Source organism: Carlito syrichta, unplaced genomic scaffold (genome assembly GCF_000164805.1).
Source record: "Carlito syrichta isolate Samal-C Ts95f unplaced genomic scaffold, Tarsius_syrichta-2.0.1 Scaffold254407, whole genome shotgun sequence".
Classification (NCBI taxonomy): domain Eukaryota; kingdom Metazoa; phylum Chordata; class Mammalia; order Primates; family Tarsiidae; genus Carlito; species Carlito syrichta.
In genome coordinates, this window is record NW_007198503.1 from 131,447 (window position 1) to 149,722 (window position 18,276).

The 18,276-nt window shown below is 44.1% G+C and overlaps 1 protein-coding gene across 1 annotated transcript in view; it reads right to left on the minus strand.

The window, feature by feature from the left end:
* The window catches only part of ANKDD1B (ankyrin repeat and death domain containing 1B), a 52,451-nt gene extending 42,930 nt beyond the window's left edge, over positions 1-9,521 (minus strand). The window contains 3 exon segments of the mRNA XM_021709545.1: positions 5,100-5,209; positions 8,971-9,078; positions 9,380-9,521. Coding sequence (XP_021565220.1) covers positions 5,100-5,209; positions 8,971-9,078; positions 9,380-9,521 — 360 coding nt within the window.
* Positions 9,522-18,276: the final 8,755 nt, after the last annotated feature.

The following is an 18,276-nucleotide window of genomic DNA, read 5'->3' on the forward strand; positions in this document are numbered from 1 at the left end:
GGCCGTGGCGAGTCATGGCCGTGCCACTCATTGCATTCCCGCCTGGGTGACAGAGTGAGACCCTGACTCAAGAAACAGATAGATAAGGAAACAAACAAATAAACAAAATTTTAAAAATGAAAATACAACCAGCAGTCCTACTCCTGGGAATCCAGCCCGTGAAAATAAAATTTCAGGACTTGATGTTATATATACAAGGATATTAATTGTAACACTAAAAACTGGGAGAGCAAGGTGAATGCCTATCAGCATGGGAATGCTGAATATATTACGAAATAATCATGCCATATAATGCAGCCATTAAAAACAATGAATTAGAGCTATAACCACTGACTTGGAAAGATTTCTGTGAGCTTCACAGAATGCAGAAAATTAGATGGAGAACAAATAAATATAGAATCCCATACCTAAAAAGAAACAACGAACAAAAACCCCCTGTGTGTATATGCATATATCTATGTCTGTATATCGGCGGGTTGGGAGGTAAGTAAATAGACTGATACAGAAATGACTAGCTGAGGAGAAAAGTCTAGAAATAAACACACGTATCTCAGATTATTAAGTGTAGTTACTAGAGGAGGATGGGCATACAAAAGTGAAAACGGAAGGACAAGTTATAAAAAGGATCCTATTTATTTATGTACTTAGAGTGGTAGTCTCATTCTGCGGCCCAGGCTGGAGTGCAGTGGCACAGTTATGGTCACCGCAGCCTTGACCAGCTGGGCTCAGGTGATCCTTCCACCTCAGCCTGCCAAGTAGCTGGGACTACAGGCATGTGCCGCCATGCCCAGCTAATTCTTTGACTTATTATAGAGATGTGGTCTCGCCAAGTTGCCCAGGTTGGTCTTAAACCCCTGGACTCAGGCAATCCTCTCGCCTCTACCTCCCACAGTGCTGGGGTGACAGGCATGAGCAGCACCCGGCAGGACCCCATTTATAGAGAAACTCTTTAAAATATTCCACTTATTCAAAATGATATAGATGTGTGTGCATGCACACATGAAGGCATCAGGTAGTTAGACTGAGAGATTCAGATCAGGACTTCCTGACCTGTGGGAAAGCTGTGGGCAGCTGCGTGCTGAATAAAGTTGCATGCTGAGGAAGCAGGCAGAGAAGTGTGGAAGGAAAAGTGGCCAGCGGTTCACATCAGCTCTCTCGGAAAGGGGGGGTTGGAGGGAAGTCAATGGGGAAAAGCGGATCTAGGCCCTAAGTCAGAGAAGCAGTAGAAGGCAGGTGTCGTGAGCGTCTTTAGGATCAGACGGAACTGAGCTCGACTCCTGGTCACTCTCTACCACTTCTAAGTGATGGGATCTTGGTCAACTCTCAGCCTCAGCTGAGAAATGGATCCAGTAGAATTCAAGTTGGGAGAGTGAAATAGCAAGTCTCCGATGGTCAAAGTGTTACTCTAAATTGGTGGTTCTCAACTCGGGGGTAATTTTGTCCCCAGGGGACACTTGGCAATGTGGGGAGACATTTCTGATGGCCATGACTTGGGGGATATTGGCACTTGCTGGGTAGAGGCCAGGGATGCTGCAAAACATCCCACAACACACAGGGCTGCCCCCACAGCAAAGAATTATCTTGCCCCAAATATCACTAGTGTCACTGCTGAGATGCCCTGCTCTTAATGTACGTGCCCTATCAAATTTACATTTCAGTTGTCACACTAGATGGCACATGCGCCCATGTACATATTTACAGTTCCAGCATGAAGAACATTCACAGCAATTTCTCCCCTGTTTGTCCCCAGGAACAGTGATGTGTGATGACCAGTTACATTCTTCAAAAAATGTGCCCTGAACACAATTCCACCTCTTAAGTTAGTCTTCCCTACAAACAAAGGCTCTGTATTCAGCAGTGTTGAATCTGGCTTCACACATGGTTGTAAAACAGACCAAAAGGCCTGAATAAATATTTACGGTGAAAGGGTTTTGTAGGGTCTGGGCCAGACGTGGACTATTTTCCCCTCCCTCTTTCCTCAGGAGTGGCCTCTGGCCAAGGATAGGCATACTCCCAATAATGACTCACAGGGTGCAGGTGACCAGGCAAAGCTGCAAGCAATGTGGTCACCAAGTGTAATCAATGTAATTGTAGATACAAGATAGGGATCTGAAGAACTGACTTGCTTGCCTATAAAACTTTTTGCTGTCCCGCCCCAAAGTGCAGTTTCTTTCCTCACCCACCAACTGCCATAGGTGTCTCATGGGCATATTATTTCCTACTGACCAGCAAACATCAGTGCCTCCTATAAGTTCTAGTAAACCAATGTCTATCCCTGCTGGACCTCTGGGTAACTTCTTTGGAATATGTAAAGCATCTTACGCACAAGCCCTCTCAGCTTTGGGGTTGCTGCATTGCAGGTTTTATTGTTAGTTCTTTACAAATGGGTGTCAGAATTTAGAAGATATATCTGCCAAATCAAACTCAAGTCTCGTCACTCAGATAAAAAAAAGCTGTCGGATCTGACCAAACATGACACTGCTTGAATTATGAAAACCATTTTACTAGTTATGCACTAATGCCACCGTGAATGATTAAATCCATTATAAAGATATTCAACTTAGTGAAACATTCAAAGCAGGGAAAGGAGATATAGCAGGAATAACATCTCATCTGACAGCATTCCAATCTTCAAGGAAAAATTAAGGGGAAGTCAGAATCATGCTGCAGATAACACAAATATATGTTTGTATAGGAGAAGATACAGGCCGGGCTCAGTGGCTCAGCCTGTAATCCCAGCACTTTGGGAGGCCGAGGCGAGTGGATTGCCAGAGCCCACGGGTTCGAGACCAGCCCGGGCAACTTGGTGAAACCTCGTATCTACAATAAGTAAAAAAAAAAAAAAATTAGCTGGGTGTGGTAGTGCGCGCCTGTAGTTCCGGCTACTTGGAAGGCTGAGGTGGGAGGATCGCCGGAGCCCAGCAGGTTGTTGCTGGGGTGGTCGTGAGCGGGCCACTGCACTCCAGTCTGGGCGACGGAGTGAGACTCCAACTCAAAAAACAAAAGATGCTATCCAGTCTAGGCAATGAATACCTAGGTGTTTCCTGGACTATTCTCTCTACTTTGGTAGTATGTTAAAGATTTTGGACTATAGTTGTGGTTAAGAGGAAGTAAGCACATTCTATCTTTCCTACCAAATACAACTAAAATATCTGAAAAGAATGCAGGAAGCAGCGATCTGAGGGTTCTGTAAATGGTAGGAAGGTGGACTGGGGAAGGAAATCAGAGCTCAAACGATGAACAATCCTTCAGGGTTTTCTAGTTTTTTGTTTTTTTACTTCCATGCCTTCCAACTTGGACTTCAAGCAGCAAAAATCATGGAACTGTGCCCTGAGCATGGACAGAAAGTGCCATGAAAAGCCTTCTTTCTAGTCTAAGAAGCAGAGGAGACCCCTATAGAAAAGAGAAGATGGGGGGAATTCTCCTCTTCTTTTTTCTGGTCTGACCCTGCCCCCAACCTTGCCCCACTCCCAAAGCTGCAACCCCACAACAGCAAGGGTAGCAGCAGTGGCTGGACACACACCTACAACTCTGACCCTGAGGCCTCCTTCTCTCTGGCCAGAGGAACTGTGGCCAGGAGGGGAATGGAGGGCGAATCCTGTTTCTTTTTTTCTCGCTTCACCCTCACGATGTTTGATCCTATTGAGGGAAGTACAAAGCAGAACTGGGAGACTGCACCTTTGGCTTTCTGGCCAGAGGACCAGGAAAAGTTCACAAAAGCACAACCACTTATCTAGGATGCGTGCAAGTAACAATGTACACCAGACACGAGAACTAACTTATGTGATTGGACATGTGAACACATGTTTGCATCTTTGAAAGTTCGCAACTTGAAGGTTCATATGTAGGGGATTTACTCTATTGCAAAATAATTAAATGACAATTTCCAGACCCAAAGGACATGTTCCTTAACTACCATCACCACTACTACAACTAAGTACACTCACAAAGTCAGAGCACTCTTAACGCCAGTTTTTAATTCTGGTTCCGTTACATAACAATCTACTTGCCCACAAACACCAGTGCAATAAAGTAGAGACAGATGTGCCCCCCTGGTGACACAAAGAGAAACTCTAAGCATTACCAAGTCTATGCCTTGTCTATGACGGCTGACAAAACCAAAGAGATGACCAGATAGCGTAGGCTTCACGGATTTATCTTCCAAACATTCAGTAAGCATACGCTAAACCCAGACCCTGAGTGATGTGAAGGTCAAGTGGTGCTGAGCCTCACCCTCCAGGGAGTTACAGTCCAGGGGAAAAACGCAGCACCTTGGCAGGAATCTTCTGAGCAGTTTCACAAGAATCATGCATGGTCCATTGGACTGATTAAGAGCCAAGAACTTAAGAACAAGGCCATCTCCTTCTTAGGCAACGTGAGACAATGAACATGATGCCGGCTCGCTCCAGCGGGCTTCCGTATGCCATGGTCAAATAGTAAATGAAGGTGGGGAAAGTAAGTGAAAATCCTCTGAGAGGGTTTTGAAACCTAGGCAGCTGAATGGCTAAGCTGATTTATAGCTAGCAGGATGATCTCTGGAATCAGACAAGCTCGGTTCAAATCCCGCTTCTACCCTTCTTAAAATTAACTTTTTGGGCAAGACACTTAATCTGTCTCAGGCTCCTCATCTGAAAATTAGTTTTTATAAAAATACCTTTCTTATAGGTCAGAGGGGAAGCTAAATATCAGAGTCCTAAGACGTGTGCCCGGTACTCAGTAGAGTTTAATAGGTCTTTTTACTACCAGATTTCACAGGGTAAAGTCAAGATTTCATGTTCCTGGAGCAAGTTAGTTTCTGTCTTCCGTGTCCCTGATTATACTCTGGCAACCATCTCACTCTTATAAATGCATACTATTGGCCATAAGGTCAACACAGGAAAACAAACAAAAGTTCAAATTCTACAGGTAATGTGAAAATAATTTAGTCCCCAAATACAAAGATCACAAAATACAAGTACCCTTTGAAGAAAGTTTTCCAAAATGAACTCTGCCAAATGGAAATATTTTGTGTGCAGAAAAGATACCTGGAGTGATCAGATTCTCCCCCTTCATCAGTTATGCACCAACCCATTCTACAAATGAAGATGGGCTTATCTCACCAGTAGCATCCACCTGGCTTTGTGATTAAGCAAAAAAGCCACTGCAGATAAATGATTTCTCCCCACAGCAAAATGCAGGGCTGTGCGGTTCATCCAAGGAAACAGAATTTCTGTGTTTAGTTATCTGATCCTTAGTCAGTTCGCTTAGGTTTCCTATTTCTTGAATGACCATAATTTTCTATCAGGTGTTTCTATTTTGATTTCGGCTCCACTTTTTGCCTTTACCTTTAAAAGCTGTGGGAACTGTGTACAGCAGAATCCTGTCCTCATTATCAGATAACATCAGCGATTTGGTAATCCACTGAAGGACATACCTCCAGCTGAAACCCTGACACCAGTAACACAGCAGATTTCATTTAGAGAGTAGAAGCTATATATGACCCATATATAATCATTAATAATGGCAAATTTTTCTGCTTGGACTAGAATACATAGCAAAAATTCTCCTAGATGTTAAATCCATCCTGTAATTTTTGTACTGTGAATTTTACTAAAGCAAATAAATTGCTTCTGAAAGGAAGAAGGAAGGAAGGGCGGGAGAGAAGGAAGAAGGAAGGAAGGAAAGAAAGACACAGAGAAAGACAGGGAAAGAAAACTATGAATGTCTTTGGCTCCAAAGGAAAGTCAATATGGTGCTCTTGGGATTCCCAGAGACAGTCTAATATATTTCAAACAATGGAAGTTTTGCTTGTAAGTAACACACATGTCATATTTCATATATTCTAGACACCATTTTTTTAATCTCAAAGAACATATCTGGGTATGGCTTTACTATTCTTTGTTTCACATAAATAATCATAAAGTTATGAGAACTGTTTAAATTAAATATTTGATTTCCTTGGTAGTGTCAACCTAAATAAGAGAGAGGCTGTCTAAAAGATATTTATTTTAAAATAGTGCATTGCAATGGGAATACACATAGTAAACTATGTGCATAGCCAAGGAGGTAAAGGAAGACAAAGGTTTTTAAAGGAAAAAATGAGGAGGGTTACATAAATGTTTTGAAATAATTATCCTTGGCTACAAAGATCAATAACAAGAGTGACGCCGGTCCAAGGTTGGACAGGCAGTTGCTGCACAGATCAATTTGCAAAGTATTTTTGTGAAAGGTTGCAACAGCCTTTGTGCAAGGTTATGATTTCTGCAATCTTTTGTGATCGTTTGTTGTTTTTATGGTTTTGAGTCAGGGTCTCACTCTGTCACCCAGGTTGGAGTGCAGTGGCACAGTCATGGCTCACCACAGCCTCAATCTCCTTGGCTCAGATGATCCTTCTGCCTCAGCCTTTGTGGCGGTTTTTTGTTTGTTTCTGTCTTTTTAAATCATGTATACAAGCATGACAACCCTGTCTTCATGTCTTTCCCTGGCTCCCTTTGTCAGGATTTTTGTAATATCAAAATATATATTTTGATTCTGATAACTTTCACAATAGCTATATCTTTGGTAAAATAAGTTTGAAAAAACATGAGTTATTATGACATCGTCCGCAATCTAGAGCGTTGCTCTACCATATCAAATTTGGACGATAAGCGCCCCTATTAACTTGACTTGTGAATAAGGATGCAAGTCAAAATAGCCAGGATAATTCATTAAAACCATTTAGGCTTCCTTCTCTTTCATCACAGATTTTAAGGAGCTCTACAAGTAACTATGCTACAATTTGCTGTAAACAGGATTAAGACAGGTACGATGAGAAAGTATAATATAATTCATCAGGCGTTTGCAATAATTTGCCACGTTGTAAGTTAAGGTGTATTAGATTGGACTATCTCTCCATGTATTTTCATGTAAAGCACGGTTTAAAATATCAAAAAGTTGTATGGGGAAAATGTTAATGATTAAAACAGTATGTTGGAGAATCCATTTCCTACTACTTAGAAAAGTGACTATTGCCCCACTTACTCAAAATTAATCCTCCATGGCCATAATAATCTTCAGAGATATACATCCATAATTTTTTTTTTTTTTTTTTTTGAGTTGGAGTCTCACTCTGTCGCCCAGACTGGAGTGCAGTGGCCGTTCCCGGCCACCGCAGCCTTGACCCGCTGGGCTCCGGCGATCCTTCCGCCTCCACCTTCCGAGTAGCTGGAACTACAGGCGCACGCTACCACGCCTGGCTGATTTTTTGATTTATTGTAGAGATGAGGTCTCGCCAAGTGGCCCAGGCGGGTCTCAAACCCGCGGGCTCAGGCAATCCACTCACCTCAGCCTCCCAAGGCGCGGGATTACAGGCTGAGCCACTGAGCCCGGCTCATAAATATTTTTGAAGCTGCAGTACATACACACAAGGTAATATTATGCAGTCATAAAGAAGGACAAACATAGGGACTTTGCAGCAACTTGGATGGGTTTAGAGTCGATCATAGTGATCTATCACAGAAACAAAGAACAGAGCACCATATGTTCTCACTCATAAGCGGACCTTGAACAATTATCATAATGCAATAAGAAAGGGATTGGCAGTAGTGGGAAACTGTCGGGGGGTGGGATTGGCAGTTGAGGGAAACTGCTAGGGAGGGAGGGGAACACCTCATTCACAAGGGTACCTGCATAATCAATGTTTGCATACCTAACCCTGAATTGTACCCCCATCTTTATAATAAAAATAAGTACAATAGTTTTGAAACTATGCAAATATTCCCTTCAAAGATCCTTGCTTATTTCTGTTCTTTTCCCTCCATTCCATGTTTTCATTTTTTCTCTCCCATTTTTCCTTTCTTGATTCCTTCTCCTTGTTTTTTTGAGACCTAAAATTGTTGTGCTACAAAGTTTTGCTGTTTTTTCCCAGGATATCTATGGAACATGAATACTATATACACTCATAACATATCACGCACATATTATACACCTAGGCATATAAATTCCCACACAGACACACATACCCCTCACTACACACACACACACACACACACAATTGTTCAACATCTTCCACTGCATGTGGTGCATGATTTCAGATGCTCCCGCTTCACCTTCCATGACTTGCTGCCTGGGACAGATACAGGTTTTGTGGAACCCGAGTTTAGACTATTTAGGGGCCCTCTTTAAAGCCAGAGTCAGAAAGCATAACCAATTACAGTTAAAATGTCTTACTTTTTCAGATGTTACAAAACTGTATGACCATAGGAACATACTGCTAGGGCCCTCCCAGTGCCTTAGTAGGGGCCTGCACAGTCAAGGGCCCTGAAGCTTAGGCTTCATTTAGCTTGAAATCCGCCTCTGCCATGCTCACCTTGAACCTCTCTACAAACCGTCCTCAGCAACGGACACAGCCCCCAACCTGTTCACTTTGACAAAATCTGCTCCAAGGAGCTGTCAGGAAACCCTCACAAAACCAAGCAGAGGGAATCCATACTTCGGGCCGAGCACCTATCCCCCAAAACCTGGGTGTGTGAAGCATCAGTCAGAGCCAGGGTTTACAAAACGCCTTGTTGCCCAACATGCAGATCCTCTCTACTCTCAAAAGCAGTCACATGAAAATCCACACGCAACCACAAAGGCCATCGTTGGAAAGAAAATAACCCAGATTGGATAGCCAAAGATGTTCTGCCCTTCCAAACTTTGAGACCAATCGGACCCATGGGCTATATTCCAGAACCCAGTCTGGGCCCACAGCCCTGAGAACCAGTTTTGCTGCCCACAGATGTGCATAGAGACCCCTCTTGGAAGATAAATTTCCCCTCTTGGAAGATAAATTAAACACCCGCGGCCTATTCCACTGCTTGATCCCACCTTAGCTTAAACACCCCGAAATGACCCACAAAGATCTCCCTCCTCTGAGCCAGCACAATTATTTTTATTTGTATTATTATTACAGCCAACCTGTGCAAAACCAAGCCACCACTTAGAACAGTCACTTGTGTGTGTGACTTCTACTCACATGGTTCACAGCATTAATATTAATCTTCTTCTCAAACAGCTTCTCCATAAGATCCAGATTATTGCTTTTAGCAGCATTCTGAAAGCTTCTCTCCTTTGGTAGTGCTGAAGGCAAGCAAGCAAGCAAGAATGAGCGAGGGAATTTAAGGAGGCCAAACAGAAAGCACATTTCAAGTGGCAAACCTTGTATAACAACTTGAAACAGTGCCCTTGAGTCTTGCACATTTTGCTGCTCTATTTAGGATACGGGAACTTTGCTTCAATATTCCATAAAGCCACAGTATCCAGATTCCACTTTCCCTTCATGCTGCAAGTGTTTTCACACCCTTGAAACATTATTCATCGGGGCCACCATGAAGTCAGCAATGTGGTGTCTGGCTTAGGAGGTCAGAGGGTGGCCACGAACTTCCCAGGGGACATTGTTTGTCAAAAGCTTGTACAAGATTAGACAGGGAGGAGTCCAAATGCTCCACACAGCTTACAAAGATAGAATTGTCTGCAGAACTCTGTGCAGATGCCGGGCCCGTGGGAACAAAGCTACAAAACATAGCCTTTCAGATATATACATGCAAAGGCTAAAAGGGATAAATATGTTTTATTCTCATTTAAAGAAAAGACATACAAGTGAATTCGCACTTACTGTAAACATTACATCTCACATACATGTACACATGCAGATGGCAGGCAGTATTCGCTAGCAGAGGGAAGATTCCAGGATTTATTGAGTTTTTAGTTAAACAGGGGAGTCAGAAGGCTCTGTCTCAGGGGACAGCACAACACTAGGGAATAAAATCAGTATGGACGTGAAGTAGAGTCAACAGCAGGCCATCTCCGAAAAGAAAGGACCACAAGAGAGGTCTTATAGATGTGTTGCTAAGTAGTTGCCCAAGTTGTTTACTGGTTTGTGTGTTTATTTTATGATCCATCATGACATTCAGTGTTTCTCAAGTTTTGACCAAAGACCCTTCAGAATATGCCAAAACCAATCAAGGACTGAGGAGTATCTTCTGAGGAGATACGGGCTATTATGAGCTGAACTGTCTTTCCAGTGTTTACATGTTGAAATCTTAACCCCCAGCACCTTAGAATGCTGACTATATTTGGTGATAAGTTCTTTAAAGAGGTTATTAAGGTTAAATGAATTTATATGGGTGGGCTTCAAGTTGACATGGCTGGTGTCCTTATAAAAATAGGACACCAGTCTCTCTCTCTCTCTCTCTCTCTCTCTCTCAAACACACACACACACACACACACACACACACACACGGAAACCATGTGAAGACAGAGGGAGAAGGCAGGCGTCTTTAAGACAAGGAACAAGACCTGAGAAGAAACCAACACTGCCAACTCCTTGATTCAGCCTCCAGAACTGTGAGGAAATCAATTTATGTTGTTTAAGCCACCCAGTCTGTGGTACTTTTTCATGGCAGCCTTAACAAATAAACATAGATTTACTTGGTCATGCTTTCTGCCACCTGGATCACATTTCTCCTATGCCCACTTCTGCCACCATTCCAGGTGATGCCAGTCTCCTCATAGATAGCTAATCCAATGCTTTGACCTCTGAATTCCCTGACTCCCTCGCCTGCAATAATCTTTCTCCCATCCAGTTTCAGAGACACACTCTTGACCTGATCATCACCTAAACTGCACTGTCTCTGGAATCTTGACCTTAAGATTTCCATTCTCTGACCACAACTTCTCACCCGTTCAGCTCACCGGAAATCCTGCAACCTCAGAAACCGATCCACCGTTTTAACCCTCTGTGTCCTTACTTCCCTCCTTGCCATGTTTCGATTCCATGTTGCCAGTCTGTTTGTGTTGCTATACCAAAATACCTGAGACTTAGTAATTTATAAAGAAGAGACATTTCTTTCTCATAGTCCTGAAGGCTGGAAGTCCAAGATTAAGACACAAGCAGGTTCAGTGTCTGGTGAGGGCGTCTCTGATTCCAAGATGGTGCCTTGTTGCTGTGCCCTCCAGAAAAGAGAAACACTGTGTCCTCACATGGCAGAAAGCAGAAGGTCAAAACTCACGCCCTCAAGCCCTTTTTATAAGGGCACCTGTTCCCATTGATAGGCCTGGAGCCCTCAGACTCAATGACCTCTTGAAGGCCATACCTCTTAATATGATCACATTAGCCATTAAGTTTCAACACATGAATATTGGTGGATACACTCATACAGGAGCACACGGTCCAACTATGAAATCACTTCTATTCAAACACACTTACCTTCCTCACCACTCTTCTCCCCCATTAGACCAGTTGGTCAGAATCCTAATTCTGAGATTAAACCCAACTGCCATTTGCTTCATTTCTGCACCTGAACAGCTAAAAGGGACCAGAGGAAAACATACAACCATGCCATGGTAGACACTGCTAGTGTTTATCAATGTCTGGGTCTGGACATCCTGTTGGATGCAAGTAGGTGAAGTCTGTCAAGTGGGCTGAAAGCAGAAGTGATGGCATGTCACTTGGAGGCTGAGCCCGTGAAAAGTCCCTGTGTCAGCAGGTCTCTTTTCCCCTGCCTTGTCAACCCAAGAAGCCATCAACTTGGTGTTGGAAGGTAATTCTCCATAGTTCTCTGATGTTTCTGCACACTCACAAGCAAAAGCATTCACCGACTTTGTTCTTATCTTTTCAAGGATGTCTGCATAATGAAAAGCCTTGGAAGATAGATATAATATCTTTCTCTGGAGCAAAGGGCATGCTTACTGACCATAACAAAAGATCTGAGGTCCCTAAACACAGGATTTTTCTGCAACACAAACCACTGTGGTACAGGTGTCACTTGGCACTTTTTGCATCTCCCTGTGGGAACTGGGGCTTAGAGAACTGACACAAATGCTGGCACTGGCTACTGCTACTGCTGTAACAAAATCGGCCATCTCGCATCCAGAAGTATCTGCTGCCAGCATCTCCATCACCATGGCAAGCTAACTTGTTACCTTACCTTTATGTCTTTGACATCTGCGTTTCTGAGAGACGGTAAAGAGCAAAGCCCCTCGCCAGCCCTTGTTGGGCTTGACATATAAGCAAGAAATAGATCTTGGTTATGTTCAGTCACTCGGACTTAGGGGTTATTGTTGCTGTGAGAAAAGCTAGTTTGTCCTAATGGATACACAAGCTCGTGCGTCTCTTAAGTTCTTCCCCACTCATCTCTCGTGGGATCTGAACACTGCCAGCTAACCTCCTGGGTCTTCCTAGTCTTTTCTTCTTCAGTATGTCGTGCCCTCTCCTTTCTCCTCAATATCCTAACTTACTAATCGACCTCATGTACTGCCTTGCGCGATCATCACCTCATTCTCAACTGATAATATTGCCTCATCATGAAGACAGATATAATAGGACAAGAATTCCCTCTTCTCCCCCCCACCGAGTCAACCCACCTGCCTTCATCTATATACCCACGTGCTCTGTTCCATTACCGTTCCATGGATGAAGCATCCCTGGAAGCCAACTTCTACACTTGGGCCCTGGAACCCCTCCCCTCTCATCTTTTCCGCGACTTCATCTGTCAGTTTCCTGGAAATCATCCCCTCTGTCCTCTGTATCATTTAGTCTCTGGTGGATCATTCCCCTCAAAAGCAGACGTGATAATACCCCAAGTGTAAAAAATGCCCCCTTGACCTCACCTTCCTTTCCAACTGCTGCTCCATTTTTCAACTTCCCGTTACCCCCAACTTCTTGTAAGTGTTCTGTAATTGCTGTCTCAATTTCTGAAGACACGGAGACAGTCTTGTCTCAACCCAATCTAATCAGACATCTTTCCCATCACTCCACAGACGCTGTGGGTACTACTGAGTCACGTTTCCTTGCCAAAATCCAGTCAGCATTTCTCTGTCGTGTGCACTGAACCCTTGGCAGGCTTTGACACGGAGGCCCACGCTCTCCTTGTAACACGTTCTTCTCTGGTGTTCTGTTACACCGCCTGCGGCTTTCTTGTCTTCTTTACTGGCTAAATGGAGGAGTCCTCTGCTTGATTTCCAAATATTGGCACTCCTTAGAGTTTTTACAGAACAAACAACCTGATGATGTATAGGCATTGTCACCCCGTCCTACAGATGAGGAAACTGAGACTTAAAAAAGTCAAACCACTCGTTCAGGTCTTAAAGATGATAAGGGATGGAACTGTCCCAGGCAGCCTGAATGCAAACCCCAAGCTTCGAATCAGCCTCCATGTCCAGGTGTGCAGATGGGAGATGACAGCTGAAGGGGAGACCCAACCGCCTACTCCGTCATATGCTTTGGCTCCTGCCTTCTGCTGGGCTTCTCTCAGCTCCTTCTCCTGGCTCCCATTCAGCCCAGGCCCCGGCTCTTTGCCCCTGCGTATTAATCCAATGGGAGGCAAGTTCCATTTTCAGGTCTTTGTCCCTTTTTGGAAGTCCCAAGGTAAACCAAGACCTTACTGTGGGCCGTGAGCCATGGCTCATGCCTGTAATCCCAGCACTTTGGGAGCCTGAGAAGGGAGGATTGTTTGAAACCAGGAGTTCTAGAGCAGCCTGGGCAACATAGAGAGACCCTGTCTCTTAAAAAAAAAAAAAAAAAGAACTTACTATCTTACTGTGTCCTGAAATGTGTCACATGGACTTTATTCTGTCCCTGAAGTTGCCTGTCTCGCTCCTTTCCTACTATAATCTACTGGGAAAATGAATGTTGAGGCTTCTTATAAGACAGTAGGGAGTACCGTAAAAGACTCTTGGTTCACTGAGTCAACTGTCCTCAGCTCTGGCTTCACAAGGAAATCAACTGGAGCCCTTTAAAATAAGCACTCATGCCAGGTTCTCAGCCCAAACCAAGTACATCAGGATCTCTAGGAGCTCAAGATGTACAATAACTTGCCTGCAGTTCACTAATTGTGCAACCCTGTAACTATTTTGAATCTTAGTATTCTGGCCTCTATAACAGAGATTATAAAGTCCCCTTCAGTGGTGTGCAGGAAGCAGTTCATACAAGCTCCCAAGAGATGACAACATGTGTCTCTTCCCCACTCTGTGTTCAATAACACCATGTGGTAGCTTAAAAACCAGTCATGATGAAAGTATTATACAAAGGAAACGAAAATGCAACAAATCAGGACTCTCCCCCTCCCCAGTCCTAAGAGAGCTGCTAGTTAAACGTTTACCAGCATACCACTGCCTATCTTTCAGCTGGTGACAGAGTTGAGAAATTACCAGACAAATCATAAACATAGCAATCTCTAGCGTAGCTAAATAATATTTTACTACATACGCTTCTCTTTCCCAGAAGTAGTTGATAAGATCGAGTTTAAATGTTCAGCTCAAAACAATAGTTTACTTAGAAGCTGTATATAATTCACTTAAACTTTTAGGGGTCAAAAACACCAGTGCCTTCAGGAGTTGGGCAAAAAGGGCATGAACAGGAGGTGACCTTGCTGAGCTGGAAAAAACAAGTCCCCACTCCCTCAATGCATGCACATTCTGCTCCATGACACCACCCCTGACCACACCATCCCTCTCTCCTGCCACTTGTCTGCCCTAACCCTCCTTCATTTTTCCTTCACGTCACTTGACAGTCTATTTCTCACAAACATTGAAAGGATAATAAGGAGCTATTATGAACAACTCCATCCACACAAATTCAACGACTTAGACGAAACAAAACAATTCCTTGAAAACCACAAACTATCCAAATTCTCTCATGATTTATAACTTGATTAACCCCATACCTACAAAGAGATAGGCTCTGTCATTAACAATATTCTTTAGCCGGGCTCAGTGGCTCAGCCTGTAATCCCGCGCCTTTGGGAGGCTGAGGTGAGTGGATTGCCTGAGCCCGTGGGTTCGAGACCCCCCCTGGGCAACTTGGCAAGACCTCATCTCTACAATAAACCGAAAAATTAGCTGGGCGTGGTAGCGTGCACCTCTAGTTCCAACTACTTGGAAGGCTGAGGCGGAAGGATCGCCAGTGCCCAGCAGGTCGAGGCTGCGGTGGCCGGGAGTGGCCACTGCACTCGTCTGGGTGACAGAGTGAGACTCCAACTCTGTCACAAAAAAACAATATTCTTTTAAAATCTCACTGTTCAGCTGGCTTCATTGGTGAACTCTGCCAAACATTTAAAGAATAACACCAAACCTACACAATCTCTTCCAGAACACAGAAGAGAAGGAAACACTTACTAACTCATTTTATGAGACTAGCATTACCTAGATTCTAAAATTAGGCAAAGACATTACAAGAATAGAAAACTACGAACCAACATCCTCATGAACACAGCATGCAAACTTCCTCAAAGAAACATTATCAATCAGATCCAGTGATATATAAAAAAGCATAATATGCCATGACCAAGTGAGCCTTATCTGGAGAATGCAAGACTTGTTCAATATTTAAAATCAATCATGTAATCTAGGATATAAATACCCTAAAGAAAAAAATATAAGAGTGTATCAACTGATGCAGAAAAGGCAGTTGTAAAAATTCAATATCCATTCGTGATAAAAACAAAAAACCATCTCAGCAAACAGGTAAGAGAAGGGAGCTTACTCAACCTGAGAAGAGGCATCTTCACAAAACTGACAGCTAATATCATAATCATAAAAGTCTGTTGGAAGGCTGAGGCAGAAGGATTGCCTGAGTACAGCAGACTGAGACTATGGTGGCCACAAGCGTGCCACTGCACTGCAGCCTGGGCAACAAAGTGAGACTCCAACTCAAAAAAAAAAAGTCTGAATGCATTTCTTGCTCTTAACATCGGGAAAAAAAAAAGAAAAACAGAGATGTCTACAGTTACCACTCCTAGCCAGTGCAACAAAGTGATAAAAGCGAATAAAAAGGCATACAGATTGGAAAAAAATCAAATTGCCTCTAGTCTGGTTGCAGACAACTTGATTGTCCACATGTAAACTCTAAAGGAGTGTACAAAACAGTTTTAGAATAAATGCGTTTAGAAAGGTTGCAGGATGTAAGATAACACACAAAAACCAAACACATTTATATATTCCAGCAATCAACAAATGAAAACTGAAATTTAAAAAGCTGTACCACTTACAATCAAAAAAGTAAAAATAGTTGTGTATAAACCCAACATGTATAGTTCCTCTATACTAAAGAAATACAAAATATTGTTGAAAGAAATCAAAGAAAACCTAAATACATGAAAATATATATCAAGTCGATGTACTGGAAGATTTAACTTCATAAAAATGTCAGTTCTCCCTAAATTGATCCATAGACTTAATGCAATACCAATCAAATGCCGGAAGAACATGTGTAACCACAGAACATTCTGTAGCTAAAATTTTATGGAGAGACAAAGAAATTAAGATAGCCAAAACAATTTTTTAAAGAAGAGTATAAAGTTAGAGGAGTCACACTGTTTAATTTTATTATTAATCTATAATAATCAATACAGCATAGAATTGGCAGAGATAGACACATGAATCAATGGAATAAAACACATAATCTAGAAATAACACCACCCAAATACAGCCAATTTATTTTTAACAAAAGTTTAAAGGCTTTGACAACAAAGACAGGATAATCATTTCATCTAATGGTATTTGAACAATTGGGCATCTGTGCAAAAAACATGAATCTTGATATAAAATTCATACCTTATACCAAAACTAACTCAAAGTTAATCATAGATGTAAATTTAAGACACAAAACCATAGAACTTTTAGAAGAAAATACAGAAGAAAATCTTCATAACCTGGGGTTAGGCAAAGAGTTCTTTCACATGCTACAACAGCATGGCCATAAAAGAAAAAAATTGATAAACTGGACTTCATCAAAGTTGCTCTGTGAAAAGCATGGTTAAGAGAATAAAAAAACAAGCAACACACTGGAGGGATGTATTTGGAAATCACAAATCTGACCAATGAACTATATTCAGAACGATCACAGAACTATAGAAAGAGCTCTGAAAACAAAAACTCAGTGTAAAAACGGAGAAAGAAACCTGTTTCAGTCTGTTTTCTGTTTTTATAACATCATACCACAGACGGGATAAATTATAAAAAACAGAAATGTATTTAGTCCATGGTTCTGGGGGCAGGGAAGTCCAAGAGCATGGAACCGGCAGCGGGTGAGGGCCATCCTGCCATGTAACAGGCAAGAGGCATCACATGGCAAGGGGAGAAGGTGCGTCCATATCAGCTCAAGTCTCTCTCTTCTAATAAAGCCACCAGTCCCACCATGGGGACCTCACCCTGGTCACCTTATCTAACCCTAACCACCTCCCAAAGTCCTACCTCCCATCAACATATGGACATGGGGAGTAAGTGTCCACACAGGAAATGTGGGAGACACATTCAAGACATAGCAGACTTGAATGGAACAAGGGGATCAGGTGGAATCGCTAGCCAACAGGGGAAGGCCAATCACAAGCACAATGCGACGCCAATACACAGCTATCCCAGTGGCTAAATTAAAAAACACTGGCAACACCAAGCGTAAGCGCCTCTTCGAGGGCGACACGGCCGTGCACGAACTGCTTCGGCCTTCCGGCCTACCGCGTCCGCCTTCCATCTCCGGCCTACCTCGTCCGCCTTCCATCTCCGGCCTACCTCGTCCGCCTTCCATGTCCGGCCTACCGCGTCCGCCTTCCATCTCCGGCCTACCTCGTCCGCCTTCCATGTCCGGCCTACCTCGTCCGCCTTCCATCTCCGGCCTACCGCGTCCGCCTTCCATCTCCGGCCTACCGCGTCCGCCTTCCATCTCCGGCCTACCGCGTCCGCCTTCCATGTCCGGCCTACCTCGTCCGCCTTCCATCTCCGGCCTACCTCGTCCGCCTTCCATGTCCGGCCTACCGCGTCCGCCTTCCATCTCCGGCCTACCTCGTCCGCCTTCCATCTCCGGCCTACCGCGTCCGCCTTCCATCTCCGGCCTACCTCGTCCGCCTTCCATCTCCGGCCTACCGCGTCCGCCTTCCATGTCCGGCCTACCGCGTCCGCCTTCCATGTCCGGCCTACCGCGTCCGCCTTCCATGTCCGGCCTACCGCGTCCGCCTTCCATGTCCGGCCTACCGCGTCCGCCTTCCATCTCCGGCCTACCTCGTCCGCCTTCCATGTCCGGCCTACCTCGTCCGCCTTCCATGTCCGGCCTACCTCGTCCGCCTTCCATGTCCGGCCTACCTCGTCCGCCTTCCATCTCCGGCCTACCGCGTCCGCCTTCCATCTCCGGCCTACCGCGTCCGCCTTCCATCTCCGGCCTACCGCGTCCGCCTTCCATCTCCGGCCTACCTCGTCCGCCTTCCATCTCCGGCCTACCGCGTCCGCCTTCCATGTCCGGCCTACCGCGTCCGCCTTCCATCTCCGGCCTACCTCGTCCGCCTTCC